The sequence below is a fragment of the Gadus chalcogrammus genome, chromosome 10 (assembly GCF_026213295.1).
Source record: "Gadus chalcogrammus isolate NIFS_2021 chromosome 10, NIFS_Gcha_1.0, whole genome shotgun sequence".
NCBI lineage: Eukaryota > Metazoa > Chordata > Actinopteri > Gadiformes > Gadidae > Gadus > Gadus chalcogrammus.
This window is the reverse complement of record NC_079421.1, coordinates 16703481-16721838: the sequence shown is the minus strand read 5'-3', so window position 1 is coordinate 16721838 and position 18358 is coordinate 16703481. Positions and strand designations below refer to the sequence as shown.

General features: G+C 45.0%; 2 protein-coding genes across 2 annotated transcripts; one reads left to right on the top strand and one right to left on the bottom strand.

Annotated features, from left to right (window-relative positions):
• Positions 1-3199: 3199 nt before the first annotated feature.
• On the bottom strand, positions 3200-10611 carry slc9a6a (solute carrier family 9 member A6a). The gene is made up of 16 exons (XM_056601176.1): positions 10210-10611; positions 9566-9765; positions 8853-8930; positions 8644-8720; positions 8400-8512; positions 7922-8027; positions 7452-7593; positions 7067-7172; positions 6659-6747; positions 6371-6484; positions 5852-5963; positions 5208-5361; positions 4814-4844; positions 4613-4695; positions 4057-4162; positions 3200-3493 (listed from the first exon to the last, which is right to left on the bottom strand). The coding sequence occupies exons 1-16, from the start codon at positions 10496-10498 to the stop codon at positions 3206-3208; spliced, it is 2088 nt and encodes a 695-aa protein (XP_056457151.1). The 5' UTR covers positions 10499-10611; the 3' UTR covers positions 3200-3205.
• A 503-nt stretch (positions 10612-11114) lies between these two features.
• On the top strand, positions 11115-18349 carry taf7 (TAF7 RNA polymerase II, TATA box binding protein (TBP)-associated factor). Its single transcript, XM_056600996.1, has 12 exons — positions 11115-11420; positions 12079-12155; positions 12319-12397; positions 12571-12704; positions 13083-13206; positions 13469-13527; positions 14004-14076; positions 14867-14977; positions 15103-15291; positions 16719-16831; positions 17660-17719; positions 18115-18349. The coding sequence occupies exons 1-12, from the start codon at positions 11384-11386 to the stop codon at positions 18157-18159; spliced, it is 1101 nt and encodes a 366-aa protein (XP_056456971.1). The 5' UTR covers positions 11115-11383; the 3' UTR covers positions 18160-18349.
• Positions 18350-18358: the final 9 nt, after the last annotated feature.

Here is an 18358-nt window from a genome sequence, read left to right as displayed (position 1 = left end):
GTTTGCGTCATCGATGGACAACGCAGTCCGAGACGGGATGTCTCTGGAACGTTGCAGAGACTGAGGCTCATTAATGCCAGGTGAGGTAACCGGAGACACCGCAGAGACAAACAGAAGAAAGTTTCAATCAAAAGCACAGGGTTCTGTTTATTAGACGTTGCACGCACATGAACAGGTGAGGGTATAGTTACACAGATGATGTAAACACTCCGTACCTGCATCACCGAGGAAGAGAGACGGCACATAGTCTTTCTCTCTCTCTCGCCCTCTCTCGCTCTCTCTCAGTCATGCACACAGAATTCTCCAACATACACACACACTCTTAAGTGTGAGTACAGATCACTTAGACATTAAGATTCTCTGGCTCGCTCTCACAAACACACTTTGCAGTGTATACGCAGGGCACGGTAAGACCCTTCGGTCAGCTACATCAGACACAATTGATTGACCCCAATCACAAGTTTAGTTACCATTCAGGGTACATGGAGAGAACATATACTGGCAGAGCAGTACAGGCAAGTATGTAGACCTATATGGGCCTATGCAAATATGGTATCGGTTGATCATCCAAAAATAGCGGCGTACAAGTTTTCTTTTGATTTTTCCCCCGCAGAATGTAAGACTTATGGAGTGAATGAGAGTGAGTCACTCTCTGGAAAAGGTCATGGATGGGCAAACAGGAATCTACGTTTCTGTTCTTTTCTAGAATTCATTACAATGGCCTGAACGGTTTAATGATAAATATGGCAAATTGAAGTATGCTTCTACTTAAAATTCTCACTTCAACCTTAATTTTAGGAAATGTTATAATAATATGTAAATATATATTTTGACAGAGTGATAAATCAAAAAGGTTTTTGACTGCAGATTGACATGAATCATTATTTGGGATCCACCACCTTCCAAAACATAAGCGAAATAATTCATAAGCAGCACTCGGATAAGACACATCATAGCAAGACAATCGACAAAACTAACAAACAAAACAAATAAAAAAACAACAGAATATCTCAAAGGAGTGCAAAATGGCTAAATCTCATGCCTGTCAACGTCATCGCTCCCCTTCCTCACAATAAAATATTCATAGTAAAAAAACATAAAATAACACATAAAAATGAACAATTTCCTTCACGATGCAATGTGGAGGGACAGAAAATGAAGTCATGAACATTCCTGCACAGCAGAAGATAACAGTGAAAGGCAAAACACCATCCCCTCCAGCTTCCCCCCCCCCCCCCCCCCCCCAATCCCCTCCCATCCACTGACAAACCTCCATTTCCATTCCCTTGCTTCCTCAACCCCACCCACTGCTATCGTTTAGCTCTAAACTCAGCAAGGGCCAACTGTTCTTATCTCCCCGCAGGCTGAAGTGCTACGGCTTTTATTCTAAACCACCCTGTTAGCCATGTCTGGCAGCTGGCCCGCTTCCCTCAACATCAACACAGTGTTGCCCCGGCGACAGTCTGTCAACACTTCCTGCCTTTTAGACCACACCAAACAACCGGGAGAAAGGAGTCGGCGGCAACCAACTGCATGCGCTACAGAGATTTTACGTTATCTGGCCGCTCACAACCTATAAAAGTAATTATTTTAAATATTTATTTACATAAATCTTTCCATTTAAATGTATGAAACGTCCAAAGAAATGGTACCCATACGTTATGTGCAATACATTTGACACGGTTGCTTATATGCAATCCTGTAACACCTCATTGTATCAGAGAGGATCCAACCAGGGGAAACGCAGTGCTAATACAGTCATCTGAATTCAGTGGAATTAATCATTGGCTTGGGCCTGCAGTCGTTGTCATGCATGCTCATCTGTATCAACGACCCCGTATTGATGATGATGATGATGCGTAGAACTCAAATAGATGAACATCAAAACCATAAGTCTGCATTTCTCTCCCAACTCAAATTGTTGTCGGACTACCAATCACATCGGCCCAAATATTCAGCTACATTAAATTGATCAACATTTCAGGAAGGGAATCTTTGTTTCGAAAAGGGACACAAAAAAAATGGATAGACTCCAGCACAAGAGTGTGCAGCACGATTGTAATATAAAATGTAGACAATGCTACATGTATGATCATTTTGTAACTAGCTCATGGTACTGAAGCCAAGTCGCAAAGAGGATAGAAAACACTGGAAGTCACCCGCATTTAGCTCCTCCCTTTCCCCCCCCCCCCATAAAACGTTCCAAATGCAGGACAAATAAATGTCTCTAGCCTTGACTATTAGGACTGTAGTTGGATCTCATCACTCAAAAACAACAGACCCTCCAATCTCCCGAGAGCAGGCCCCCGCTTCTAAAATAAGGTGTCAAATCCCTCTCTGAATCACAGCCAAAGGTCACTGGGAGGGATCCGCCTCTTCTGTGCTCAGTCACTGGCATCACATCGTGGCCTATTGTACAAGCACATAACACGGACGGAAAAACTCCATGGAGTACAATGCTACCATACAGACAGAGCAGATATTTTGAAACGCCTGCCCAAAAAAACTACAATTGCAGGACCTGCCCATCCACAAACTGCCCAGTCAAAAAAAAACATTCCGGCACCTCGGAAACCCAGGAACGGGTTGGCCAGGCATAGAGCTACAACCACCAGGCACTTGATTGTAAATCAAATGTAGGGTTAGACAGGTGGAGCCACTGGGTCGCAGCTAGGCCCTGACTACAAGAGAGGGCAGCGACATTACGGTCGCCAGATCAACAAACCCTAGTTCCCGAAAACGTCCAAATCAAGCCACCGTCCTTTGCATGCATAATCAAAGTTATAGTGGGGAATTGCGATTACATGTAAATTAACTGGCGATTTTCTTTGACTAAACGCATGCTGTTGGACCTCCTGTGCATTCGTTACTGGTGAGGTGATTGCCACACATTCAAAGCGAAACTTAAGAATGGAATATTTAAAAAACAAAACCAACTAACTAATAAATAAAGACATACATCACAGGTACGGTGGACGCCCAGGCAGGGGGGGGAAGAAGGAGCAGAACGAGAATGAGGTAGAGATGGGGAGTCCCCTTAAGCAGTGATGAGCGGATTTAGGAGTGATTAACGGTAGAGAGTTAGAAATGCAAAAGGTGCGAGAAGTTTTAAGAAAGAAGAAGAAGTTTGAGAAGTCCACCGGCTCCCGGCTCCACTGGAGTGGGGGGGGGGGGGGGGTGACGCAGAGATGGGGGGGGGATGGGATCAGATCCGCGGGCGGTGGTGGTCTGTGAAGGGGGGCTCAGAGTCGTCCATGGGGAGCACCAGCCGCGTGCCCCGCATCACCAGCTCCTGGTCGCCGCACGTCAGCTCGCGGTCCAGCTCCTCGCTGAAGGAGGCGTTGGCCGTGCCGCTGGGGAGGCCAGCCGGCCCGCCGCTGGTGGTGTAGGCGCCGGTGGCGTCGGTGCTGATGGTGACGTCGCCGTAGGTCAGGCTGATGTCGCCGTCCGTCAGGATGAGGTCAGAGTCGTCGTCCTGCAGCTGGCACTCGTTCTGTGCGGGAGAGAGAGGGAGGAATGAGATGTGTATGGTTTGGATTCCGGGACGCGGATCAAACATCTATATCGCTTAAAAAGGCTTTTTCCCGTGGTTAGAATGCACAGCCTTGACGTTGTGATGTTCAGAGTATTTGAAACATTGGTACAGTGATACCCAAAATATCGACTGTTTAAAAAAAACCTGTACAAGCCCAACCGAACAACAAATCTCAATGTCAGAACAACTAAGGCTGATGATACAAAATGTCAGCTTTTTGATGTAAACATAGCCGCGACTTAATATTGTCGCAGGAGCTGACATTCCAAAATGTATGCTTGTCAACAACAAAAATTCCTACAACAACTAGGGTCAGAGATTCCTACAAGGTCTGCTTTTCAACAACTACAATTCTACACAGAAACTAGGTTCAGAGATCGACACAGTGTAAGCTTTTCAACAACTAAAATCCTGACCGAAACTAGGGGCTGGGGCTCCCAAAATGTCTGCTCCTCAACAACTAAAATTCATCACAGCAACTCAGAGGATCCAAAATGGTTGCCAAAAAACAAGCATCTGACCTCATAGGCCTGGGGGCTGGTGAGGCAGCGGGCTAGGGGGGCACAGCAGGCGGGCATCACGGCGGTGAGAGGTGGGCCACTGTGAGTCAGGATGGGCTTCAGATAGCTGGTGGGGGGGGGGGGGGGGGCTAGATTCAAGGATTATATCCGGACGATACAATGAAGACACATGGCATGAAACATCAGTGACATTTGATCTGATGAACTTTTCAGACAGAAACATTTGAAGCCTTGTTTGACCACATGTTTTTAAAAGGAAAAGGAAAAAGGAGAGTTTGTTTAGGTTCACCTGGTTGGTTCATCTTAAGGCAGCTAAATATTGAAGTCATTGTTGTTCTAAAGTGGCGGGGGCTCCCTCTGTTGTCTCCCAATGTGAACTTCAACCATATGATAAACACATGCACCATTTACACCATTGAATGGTTACGCTTACTCTTCGAACCACCAGCTTGAATAGGCGCCTGATGTAAATCATGACAAGCATCTGAAGGAGGTAAACTTCATACGAAGTTGATGTAAATGTCAACACTTTTCCTGTGGTCCCGCCAAAGGATACTTGTGGTCGAAGGTGTACCAGATCCGGAACAGCCAGGCACTCTCCTGTTTGGTGCTTCTCCTCTCTGAACCTTCATTTACACTCTTTTTCCAAAACGAGAAGAACAAGAGTGACGATGATGAGTTTGTGTACTAGTTTGAAATTTGCTTGAAAACAGGAAGTCACAAAGATAAACAAACCGTAATCTTGCGTTATGCCTACCAGATTATCTTGATCGGCGTCCACCCCCACTCTGTGGAAAGAGTTGCAGAAGTGTAAGTCATTCAACACAATCTGTGACAAACCAAGTAAAGCTGGCAACCAAGTGCGAGATCTTAAACCAACATTCTCCTTACGAGTCTTGGCTCACAGTGTACAAAGTACAGGTTGGAGAACTGTAATTCCCTAATAAATAAAAGATGGTTTAACTGGCTTAACATGCTCAAGGGACGGCTCAGCAGAAACAAGCCACGCTGCTGCCTGAAACCTCAGACCACAAAATGAACTTCTCTTTTACTATTATTCAAACTAGACTCAACCCACGCCATGTAGCACTCAGTAGTTAACCCAAACCTGTACTCAACATGAACGGCCTGTGTGAGGCCCAGAGACGTACCGAATGCGCTGGCAGGAGAGCATCTGGGTGGTGCCTCCTCCGCAGACCCAGACGGTGAAGAAGACCACCAGCAGCGTGGTGGAGAACATCATCCGGCGAGCGTAGGTGGCCGTGTCCCTGATGGACAGGGCGAAGGTCATCGCCCCGCGCAGTCCTGCAGATCACACCAAGCACAATGTGTAGACATATATCAACAAGTACAGATGCATTTCTTTTTTACTTTTTGGGGGACATTTATTTAACTTTTTCTATAAAAGTGTTGCCCGAAGGATGGCCAAGTTGAAATAGTTATAACTATATGTTTAGGAAGGTAGCTTTAATTCAGGTATGAGATTAGATAATGTAGATTATGTACAAAGAGTGTACGTCTATCGGAGTAGTAACAGTGACAACAATGGCCTTTAGGTAACACAAGCGTGTTTGTTCACTTTATCTGTTGTCAGATAACATTGTGTTACTGAGGAAACAGTCCAACTAAGTCAGACAACAGACGGCAGGGATGCCAAGGGCACAAGTGACTTGTTTCCATGACTACAGCCTTCTCTCCCCCCCCCCCCCACCTCCTCCAAAGTGCATCCCTCTACCCTGCTAAATTGAGAAAGAGACGATGGGGCCTGTATGGCCGCATCTGAAAGAACACTGACCAGCAAACATCATCATGTGCTGGAAGTTGGAGCGGATCTTGTTGCGACGGCCCAGGTTGAGGAGGAAGGAGAGGGGGTAGATGTTGCAAGCCCTGCCAATGAACACAGCCACCTGGGGTCACTGCGGTCAAGGATTAGCCATCGGTGAATGAGCCGCTTATACGCGATACGCTACGCTCCGACCTCTGGGTCTTCTTTAATATTTGTTAATGAATGCAAAGAATGTCTGAATATCAGTTTGCTGCAATGGGAATACCGTTAGTAGGTCAAATGAATTATGGCATTTTCTGCTGGCGATACTTCACCATATTGAAGACTCAAGAGTTTCAGATCTGCAAAATCCTAAATCGACATTTATAAACTAACCCTAAACAATGACCAAAAGCCATTACTATTAACATAATAACTAACATTGCGATGGTTCTATGCCTCACAAATTGCGGTGTACATAGTGATGTGCAATCCCTATAGGCCAGAATAAACAGTGCGTTGGCAGTTGAATCGACAGCGGAAGGATACGAAGGCTCCGACGATGAACATGGGGTTGAACACGTGGTTCTGGAAGGTGAACAGCGTCAGGCCCATGTAGGAGAAAATGAAGTTCTCTGCCAGGAAATTCAGCAGCTCAAACAACTTTTGAGACGACAAACAAAACGAGCAAACATCACAACACGGCATTCCCTGCAGCAGTCGTGTTCTCAATCCTCGTTTTACAAATGCTTAAAACAAACAGAGTGAGCACTTCTTGGCTGTTCAACAGATTTCATTAACAGGGGACTTCTATTCTAGGGGCTGTTGTGATCGTACCTGTTTGGTTCTGATCTGGGACTCTGGGGACAGGTTGTTGTAGGTGTAGTGGGCCTGGGTAATTCCACAAAACAGCACCGCTACAACACCTAGAACATGGCCCGGAAGAGACGTTACACACACCTAAAGAACAGTATTGCAATGAGTGGATCTTTTCTTTTGGATCAGCTGTACCTATATAACCAAAGTTCTTACATGTGCATGTTAGTACAGAAGGCCATGCAGGGAGAAAGGTCCCATGTTAGGAAACAAGGTCCTAAATACGAATTGTTTTGCAGTTTGTGTGTGTGTGTGTGTGTGTGTGTGTGTGTGTGTGTGTGTGTGTGTGTGTGTGTGTGTGTGTGTGTGTGTGTGTGTGTGTGTGTGTGTGTGTGTGTGTGTGTGTGTGTGTGTGTGTGTGTGTGTTACCTGTGAAGCCACAGGCCTCTGCCAGAAGGAATGTGCTCCAAGACATGAGGAAGAACAGAGCCGTCTCCAGCAGCTGAAAGTCCCTCAGCTTGGTGAATTTGGTCACGTGACGAGTGACTGTCAAGGAGTCAAACGGTGGTGTCTGGTTTCTAAATGGACTGTATACAACAAATCCTCACAGAGAAATGCAGTTTCAATAGTAATGTGGGAGAACTGGAACGGCCAATACACAGAGTACACATGGACTTATAAGGATAATATGGATTAACAAACATTAACTCGACAGTTCTCGAAGTGTATAATAACAACAGGTCTAGAGCAGGAACACAACAAAGTCACACATGAACTGGAGCGGTTTAGAAGTACATTTGAACCGGAAGGATATAAGAGCTGTCATCACGCCAGTAGCCACCCCCAGGGCAAAAGAACCACTGAAGACCCCGAGGAAGACGCCCAGCGACTTGAGCACGGCCATGACTTCAAAGGTGTGGCTGTTATCCCCCTGGGGCTGATAGGCCACGATGGACCTGTTGCAATGTCACAAGACCACGCAATTACACAGCATCAATGAGAGCACTGCAGTGTATGTTAGAATAGCATGAAATGGATTCCTGTGGACGGATCATCCTAGATCGTACAGTCTTTTCAAACACTCCAACTCTATACTTCCTTTGGTAACTTCCTTTTAAAACAAAACAAAACAAACAAGAAGTCTGCTGCAAGTGTCAGTCCGCGATGGCAACGGAACACCGACATTGGATTTGTTTATGGTCGATAGCTTGCACTCTCCCCAGGTGCAACTAGCCTCTCCTCTGAACTGCACTGGACAGCAATAGCATCGGGCCGAGGACTTACGAAGACAGCACCACCGCCACAGCGTCGTTGAGGACACTTTCCCCGAACAGCAGGGCGTAGAGATCCACATCCACCTGCAGCTCATTGAATATGGCCAGGACAGTCACTGGAACAGAAAAACGAAAAACACACCAGAACATTTGCATGTGTTTTAGTCCTCAACTAGTGCACATCTGTTGTTTTTCTACAAATCAAGTCGAGTAAGGAATAAACAATGGCAGTGTTTCCCGTTATTGAAATAAATAATAACAGCACACTTCTCCCTTGACACTAGACTATCCGCCTCCCTCCCTTACTAGCCGTTTCCATTTATGATCACCCACTATCTATGGTGGGTGCTGATCATCTCAGATTTAATTTCTACAGTTCTGTAATAAAGTAAGGCTAGGTAACTAACGACCATGTTTGAGCATTTCAACCAAAGAGCTGGAACACTTTGACAATGAACGGTAGTGCTTGCAACTGAACAGACACACACCAGGGTCTGTGGCTGAGAGGATGGCCCCGAAGAAGAGGCAGTCTGTGAAGAAAAAGTCTTCACCCAGTTGCCCCACATGCTTCATTAGAGTCACGAAGCCGTACATCAGGAGTCTGTGGAGCACAAAGCATTAATGTAACTCTCCTCAACACTCCAGAGGACATTGCGACCCCATGAATCGTGGTACACATGGGCTCGATTTCGTTGCAATTGTCGAGAACTGGTTAGCGGAGGTACTTCTTACCCGATGACAAAACAGGAAACCAATGTTCCCATGAAGGCATAGGCCAGGATGGATCCCATGTTTAGAAAGAAATGTCTCTGAAAGGCATCAACAAAATATGAACGCATTTTAAATATACAATGCAATAAAAGGACATTTTATTGATGCTAAAAATAGCACATGTCTGATCTGAAGCTACTTATGTTTGGAGTTGAGTGTGCCTTCTGTACCCTTTTGAGGCTGTAGCCAGCGTGGAAGATGATCGGAGGCAGTAGGATGTTGAAGAACACTTCCGGGTCAAAGGTTACCTGGGTCCCAAAGACAAATAGCAGCTAGTAAACATACAGTAATCAAAAGGACTATGGAGATAATATGACAAATATTTTATTGATGCAAACATTTACACATCTCTTTTGCAAACCATCAGCCGCTCTGCAACGGTAAATGATAATTGTGGCACAATAACAGGCTTCCATGCCACCGTAATTTAATAAAGAAATGTAGGTCAGAATGATGGGGCTTGTGAGCCAGACAACCAAAAATGGTTTCAAAAGGTTCAAATTAATTCATAAGGGGGATAAATCTACTCACAAAAGGGTAATAGATATTCGGTGAAACCAATTATTACTCAAGTGTATCAACCTTACTAATCCTAATCTTGTTTCTGTTGAAACTCGGGGCACTGAGCAATTTTGTATTGGAATGTATTTATAAATGTTTCAGAATAATCTGGGCTAGCCTGCAGTCAAAAGCCTAAAGACATTTAGTGAATCTGTACCCGAATGACTATGAACAGCTATAATTTATTTATAATATTCATTCACAGACGACCTCTTAGTTCTAACTGACAACAAACATGAACCTACACCACAAGGGCGGTTGACAAAACTAAAACGCCAGCACATCAAAAACACACACTCGCAACATGCACTTCAACGTTTACCTTTCTCAGCATCTCGTTATCCTGCACATCATCCAACACGTTGGGACTGATCTCTCCGTTCAGAGTGTACTCGTAGAATCTGCCACTGATGTTCACAAGGAGGGTGGCAGGGCTGGCATTAACATGGCAGTTCAGGGTGGCAGCGCTGATGTCACGGGGAACATGGATGGCATAGCGCAGCACCACACCAACCAGTACACCTATACAAACACACACACACACACACACACACACACACACACACACACACACACACACACACACACACACACACACACACACACACACACACACACACACACACACACACACACACACACACACACACACACAAAATTGTCAAAACATTTACAAATAAGGCTGTATCATACAAACCTTCTACAATTGGCATTTTACAGTGAAAAGGGGGGGAATTGTGTGAATTGTCAAGTGAAATAGTTGTGTCAGGTTTAAATAATACATATATACCTAATTTTCGCTTTATTTACAATTTGACAAATATTGAACTCAACCATTATAGAATCGAATGTTTATATTTCAATAAGCCAAATACAATGCACCGTAAAACTGTGATTATTATTTCCTTTTTTTATTCAGAGAATCATGCCACCCATTACATCCACAGTGCAAACGGGGTTCCTCACCATAGATCATCGCCAGTCCTGTCTCGTGTAAGAATCGGAATCGTCGGTGCTTGAATAGCCAAATAGTTAAAATAGTAAGGGTGAGAAGCATGATGAAGATGAGCAAATCTACACTATCCTGCCTATGGCTTTCTTCCACCTTCTTCTCTGTTACGATGTTCTCCATGGCACTGTCCTCTTGAGATGATGCATTGCAAACACAGATGCATATAGACAGACTGACAAGCAACAACAGCCACAATGTCCTTGTTGCTCGCCTGGCTCTGCTGACAGTCAATGTATATCCCATTATTGTGATTCAGCCGTCAAATGTCGCACTGTCGGCATCGAAAATCAAAACGTGACTATTTTACTGCAACCTGTAATGTGGACAGCAGAAAAACGACAGCAACACAGAAAAAATATTCCTGCCCCGGAAGCGAAAATATCTTGCAGAAGGATTTAAAAAAAAACAAATAATTAAATCCTAGATATAAGTCAATAGTGCTAAAGTCCCACTGAATGACAATTTATGTTGGGTTTATAAAAGTCATTATAGAAAATTGCTAGTTTAAATAGTTATTTACGTCTTGGGAATCGGTCATGTTTGGGTGCTATTATTGTGAAGTGTATGCTTTGAACTGGAAGAGAGCAGGCTGGCATAACGGGGCATAACGATTTTATAACTGCTGTTTTTATTATATTGGATAAGAAACCTCGCTAAACCTGTAAAAATACGCGCTTTACATATTATAAAACGACACTATAATGTTGAAATGTAAAACGTTTATCCCTATGGCGCAATGTTGACAATGTCGCACCACACCACACTGGCTCTAATGATGTGTTCAAAGTTTCATGTGTCCCGGAAAATGAAGACTTTCAAGATAAATACACTTCGTAAATATTAGACTACGAACTGAAATAGCGAACAAAAGCAAGAACATATACATTTGAGGAAAATATACAATTGCTATTTTATTCAAAATAGCCAAGCGAAAAGACATAAAACAACTGAAAAAGTATAATGGTTCAATGTCCGTCTCTACTCGAACTTAGCAAAGAGAGACTACGGTAGCTATCATTCCAGCAGTTTTCGCCAAGCGTAAAGAGACTGTTTCTCTCATAGATGTCTGTTTTATCTTTTACTCTTCCGATTACGGTTTAAGGTGTAAATCCTAAATTCAGCTATAGCATGGAATCAAAAAAGAAAACGACATCGAAAATTAAAGGTAAAATTGATTTTCCTGTATAAGATTGAGCATGCTAACGTTAGCTTCTCGTTTTGTAGCACTGCAATGTTATTATTGTACCATAAACACAAACAATAATACTTTGTGTAACAACAGCTCCCTACATGTATACATCTAAAACTGGAATAGTTGATTTTGAATCATATAATGCTACACCGTTTAATCTTTATGATTCGCATTAACTTATTTTAAAGGTTAATGGATATTCACAAAATTATCTCCATATCATAGGATGATGATATAAGTCTGATATCATTATTTGATGGACTCGTTAAGTGGATTTTTTTTTTTTTTTGATGGACTGTGGTAAAACCACGACACAGTAGCGATTAGTTTATAACGAGACCTGGTTTGTAAACAAAAATGTTGAACTATATCAGTGCTATATAGTTGTAAGAGGATAATGTTGAACCATTATGGCCATTTGATTTGTATACAATAGAAGCCAGTAATTGTTAAAGAAACGCATCAGTTACCGTACTACGTTTGAATTGTTTTAGTAAACATATAACAGACTGAAAGTCTGGTATATTATATCTGTTGACCAAATCCATTCCACTCACACTAGGGGAGTCCGCGTATGTTTGCTTAATGAATACATTTGATTGCCATTAATATAGACCCTCTCTGATTTCAGTGGGAAAAGTTGGCTCAAAGAGCAAAGAAGATGCTCCCCACGAATTGGAGAGTCAGTTTGTACTCAGGTTGCCCTCGGTAGGAAATAACTTATTGCTCTGGAAGTGAATGTGGTGCAACAAGGGGGAATACAGATTGGACTTGCATGAGAATGGATCAAATCAATAATCTTGCTTTAAAAACGTCTTCACTACATCATTGCCTGGAAGGTAATTCTTTACAAATTATTTTTCATTTGAAGGAATATGCCTCCACTGTCAGAAGGATTGCCCAATCAAGCAGTATGAACATGAAGGATAGACTTACGGTTGAGCTTCACCGTAAGTAACTTTACTAATTGTAATAACAGAATTTAAAATACTATTTGTGGACTGCTAATGCTTTTGACTGGCAATCCATTTAAATATGTTATATCATAAATATAATTGCTTTCTATAAACATAAACACATTGAAAACCTGCTACATATGTATGTCTCTGTTTTCCTGGAATAGCGGATGGTCGCCATGGTATTGTGCGAGTAGATCGCGTACCGTTGGCCTGCAAGCTGGTGGATCTGCCCTGCATCCTGGAGTCTCTGAAAACTGTGGACAAGAAGACGTTTTATAAGACAGCGGATGTCTGTCAGGTGGGGACATACAATACTGTCATTTAAACAAACAAAGGGGAAGGGATGGGATAACGTTTCTAACTTTAGCCAATTTGTCCCTGCTCTTGAATGACTATGTATCGTATTACTGTTTGTTCCTTTGGATAAAATATTTACCTTAATTCAAATCAGAAGCTATCTTATCCAAAAGACAATGTCAGTTTGTTTGATGGATTTTTTTTTTTTTTGGGATAAGCCAAACTCGGCAGCTACATCGATGAAATAAAAATACTTTTTTATTTCAAAAAATACTATCTGTTACCTACCAAGGAATCTCAAAGATTTTAAGTATGACAATGGAACACTGTATTGGTCAGTACCGCCCCTTGAGCTCCTACTCCCCCCTCCATGTGTTAGATGCTGGTGTGCACACTAGATGGAGACCTCTACCCGCCTCTGGAGGAGCCTACTGGAACCACCGATCCCAAGAGTAAGAAGAAGGACAAGGACAAGGACAAGAAGTTTGTCTGTAACCACGGCAGTGAGTACACACACACACACACACACACACACACACACACACACACACACACACACACACACACACACACACACACACACACACACACACACACACACACACACACACACACACACACACACACATACCACATTTTGGCTGAATATTGCCCCTTGTGTGCCTTTTTAATTGTGTAAAATTTGAAGCATCAGTGTTCCAGGATTTCAAGGTTGCACTGTGCCAGTCTTTTAATCCCGTCACCCTGCCCTCTGTTGCTCTCCAGTCACCCTACCGCTGAAGAACACACGCAAGAGGAGATTCAGGAAGACGGCAAAGAAAAAGGTACTGACATCTTCCGTATTTCCCCTGAGCTTACCTCTCCCCTTCGTCCTCATCCATTTCGCTCTTTCATCCCTCTGATCAGCATCCCGTTTCCTTTTGGACTTTCCAAGAAGGAATTAGCATTTCAGAAAACAAGCACTGAAAATAAGAACTCAAATTTACATATAAATAATGCCTCTCCATCTTGTTGCACCCCGAAGGCATGCAGAAAAGCAATTTCACCAGTGTTTGATCAAACACTGGGCTTCCACGGTACTTTGTCTTGTTAGTAAATCTCACCCAAAAGGTGCAGCACTGAGCACTATTGATCGGCCTACTCCCCTCCTTTTTGTAATCGCTAATGTGCGCGCTGGCGCACAGCCATCTGGCAGCGCCTTGTGTATATATGTGTTTGGGTGCACGTGTGTGATGCTGAGAGCTGTGTGTGTGTGTGTGTGTGTGTGTGTGTGTGTGTAACCTCATCATGCTCTCTCCAGTATATTGAGTCTCCTGATGTGGAGAAAGAGGTGAAGAGGCTGCTGAGCACCGATGCCGAGGCGGTCAGCGTGCGTATCCTTTTTATGGCCTCCTCAATGGCTCCGGTTCGTCAGTAGGAAAAAAAAATGATGGAACAGGATCCGGGAATGTCCTCAAAAACAAAGGAGTGAATTTTAACTTGAGTGTATGTTCTTACATTTCATTGATTTGTATTTGATGTTGGTATACGACTGTGTTGTAATCCCATCTATCTCTAGTTTCATAAATGTCCCTTCAGTGCATATACTGTAGGTGCTCCATGCCGCATTGCATCAATGTGTGCCTCTTTGCTTTTTGATGGCGCTTCCCAATGTAGTCGAGTGGCAATCATGGAAATTAATTAAGTCGGCTCTGAGACCCCATACGCTGCTGTCTACCAAAAATATGGCGTGTTTGCCTCTCTGAGGGCCTCTGCAGGGCTCGGTTTCACCTGGCTCCGCGCTGTGTCATTTCTCAACTTGAGCGATGTACACACTTAGCAGGAAAGTCATTAGCACTGAAATTATGCTCTAAATTTGCCTGACAGAACAGAGGCCGGGCGGGGCACTGGTGCAGGGCCGCTTCTCATGATCGCTCGCTTTGGGCTAATTGAGATGGACCGGGCCTTACCGCTGCCTTAGTTGGGCACATAAAGCCAGGTTCCCGATAATCATTAAAGAAGAACCGCGTGGGAGAGGAAGCCGAGATATGCGTCACCCTGATTAAACGTCTGGATGAAGTAGGTTGCCTGGGACAGCTGTACGGTTCGGAGGACAAGAGGATAAGGGCTCTTAATTAGAGCACACTAGCGCTGAGCCCTTGGCCCTTAACCGCCATGGATCAGGATGGGAGCTGATTGCCGAGGACGAGACCAAAGAGCCCGACCAGCACTGCTCCCTGGCCAACCTGGACTCCTCGCCGGGCACCTCGGTGCACAAGGGCCACGGCTCTACCGGTAGGTCTCCAAAGTCTCCCGAGACGACCCCTCTTCCTGCTGAGGCCTATTCCCAACAAGGCATTTCGTTGGGTAGCACGAGATGAAACACCCGACTCGTTTTGATGCGTTTTTGGTCCGTCCAGCCCAACAGGACGAGCTGCGGAAGATCTTCAACGACATCAGCAGCAGCAGCGAGGAGGAGGAGGACGAAGGGGAGCGGGACGAGGACCTGAACATCATGGACACGGAGGACGACCTGGTGCGACAGCTACAGGACAAGCTGGACGAGTCGGACTCGGCCCAGCACGAGGCCGACAGGAACAACCAGATCGGTGAGTGAAGCGAGGTCAGGGGGGGCTGCCGCGAGGGGTCCCCGGGGGAAGTCTCGGTGCTCAGGTGCAGCCCTGTCGTTTTACCACTGCTCTCGCTCTCCCCACATCCTCTATCTCTCTCGCTCGCTCTCTGATATGAAGAACCCGGCCAGGCGCTCTCGGAACAAATACAGAAAGACAGTGGGAGACGGTCCAAAGTCACATTAAATCAGAACCTGGAGACGCGTGTCAAAACAGAGGGCAGGGGGAAAAAAAATGTGGAGACCGGTGCTCGAAATCAGAGCTGAGTTTTCTGGGTTACACAAAAGCACACACACGCGCTTCCATGACACTTTTTTACACACACACACACACACACACACACACACACACACACACACACACACACACACACACACACACACACACACACACACACACACACACACACACACACACACACACACACACACACAAACAGGCAACGGCACACGCACGCAACTGACACTTTTTTTTCACACACACACACACACACACACACACACACACACACACACAGGTGCACCCCGTATATCGTGCCTATCATCACTCCTGGTGCCTTCCCGCCACTGGCCTGACAGACGTTGACTGCTGTGCCGGCTGCTCAGATGGCAGTATGTTCAGACAGCTCCATGCCTCCCTACTCTCAACGATACCTGGGCCCTCCTGTCACTCACCAAGGCTACCTACCGGATATCCCCAGCTCCTCAAGCCCGGCAGTGCTCCTTTGCTAATAGGCAGAGCTCTGGCCACGCATATTTATCCCATTCCCTCCCTCCCTCCCTCCCTCCCTCCCTCCCTCCCTGCCTGCCTTACAATAAGTGGCCTGAGCACTGCCTGCAGGGAGTATTATTTTCCTCTACGCTTCCTATGCTTCCCTGCTCCCGCTCTCTGAAAACAAAGATTTTCTCCCTGAAAAATGTTTAGCAGGCTATTTTCATGTGTACATTTCACAAACCTGTGATTGACAGGCAAGACGGATTCCCCAAAGCCATCAGGGAAGGGAGACCCATCTGTCAGAGATGACCGGTGTGGTCTGCCTAATATTGTGCATACAGAGGCAGGCTCGGATATTCTCCCAGCCTGATGATTCACTAACAGCTGACGGATGGCTTTGCCATTTCAATCAAGTGACACTCAAATAATAGCTCTTGACCTAAACCTACAGCACCTTTCAGTTTGTGATGCAATAGAGCTGGCCAATGGGTCCACCTAGTGAGACTAGGTGTAGTATGGGATCGGATGATACCTATAAGTACCGAAATGCATTCAATCGGATTGAGGTATCTAGGCCAAAATGTTAATACATTTAAATTTTGTTCATATCGGCCTGATCCATGTGACTGGTGGTTATTATGCCCAACATGTTAATAACAGGGTCATAACGTAAAACTGATGTGTCCCTGCAGTGATGGAGTACCAGGTGCAGATCAACAGCGTGAAGTCCAAGCTCCAGGAGACCCGCGCCCGCAAGAAACAGCAGGAGGAGCTCATCATGAAAGTGGAGAACCAGGCCCTCAAGGTGACCACACACACACACACACACACACACACACACACACACACACACACACACACACACACACACACACACACACACACACACACACACACACACACACACACACACACACACACACACACACACGTGCTATATATATTCTCTTACATGTCTAATTAGTGTCATAAATAAGTAAAGGTTTCAACATTCCCATAAGCGTTAGTGCAGAACAGCCCCACATAGGAGCCTTAAGGCAACGCATTTGAAAAGAAAATAGAAATGGCATGATTTGGAAGCTCACGTCGTATGTAAATCAGGAGAACATGTCGGAGACGGTGCTCGTCTGAGGATATAAAAATAACATTTCAACCGTTGGCTTCTGTAAATGCATCCTTGCAGGGCATGAGTATTACTCATGTTGCTGCCAGCAAGCGTTCTTTCGGGGGAAATTCCACAAACATTTCAAAACACAAGCTAACATGGCCCCTTTTTGTACTAGTATTGTGCTATTATACAACCGTGTGTGTGTGTGTGTGTGTGTGTGTGTGTGTGTGTGTGTGTGTGTGTGTGTGTGTGTGTGTGTGTGTGTGTGTGTGTGTGTGTGTGTGTGTGTGTGTGTGTGTGTGTGTGTGTGTGTGTGTGTGTGTGTGTGTCGCCTCGCCTCGCCTCGCTGTCTGCCCTATCTTCAGTCATTATCGCAGACACAGGGAAAAGGTCAGCAGCCTCTGACTGGCGGTCCGAATGATGATCTGTCAGACGCCAGATGGGGACAATGAGCCGCACGGGCAAGGGGACATTTACAGCCACCGCCATGAACTCTGTTTTCTCTCTCTCTCTCTGTCACTGCAGAACCGCTTCCAAGCTTGTTTGAACGAGATCGTCCAGCAGGAAGAGCGAGAGATGGAGCAGGTGAGAAGCTTGTGGTGGAAGCCCTATTCTCTGAAGGAGATAACTGCCTTTGTTTCCCAGAGAGATTTCTCTGCTATCTGTCCCTATGCTCTCTGAAGATGACAGGCCTAGTTTTTTTCTACAAGATGACGTTCCCATTTTCCATTGTCATTCCCAACGATGACCCGCCCAGTCTAGCCAGGGTATTTATGGTTGCCGGGGTGACAGCCATGATCCACTGGAGGCCAGGGGGGCGAAGGGGGAGTGGGGGGGGAAGTCTTGTTGTGGTGTTTGTATTGACGAATGAGTAAAATTAATTAATACGGGAAGACATGTTAATCACCCTCCACTTAGCCTCCGATTATACCCGAGGGATGCCATCCATCGCTCAAGCCTGTCATGTTCTGCTTCAACAGCTGGCCTCGCTTCAGGAGCAGCTGGACTCGCTCATCGAGAAATGACCACCAGGGGGCAGCCATGCGTCATCCTCGCCCGGAGACGATTTCGCTTTCTTTCCTTTTTTTACTCAACCGAAATAATGTGTCAACATTAAAATAAGATTTTTTTGATTTACTTTACTGTATTTTTTTGGGGGGGGGGGGGGGCAGAATATGCTTTGATGTTGATCACAAATAAACTGTCGTTATAGATTTAAAATGA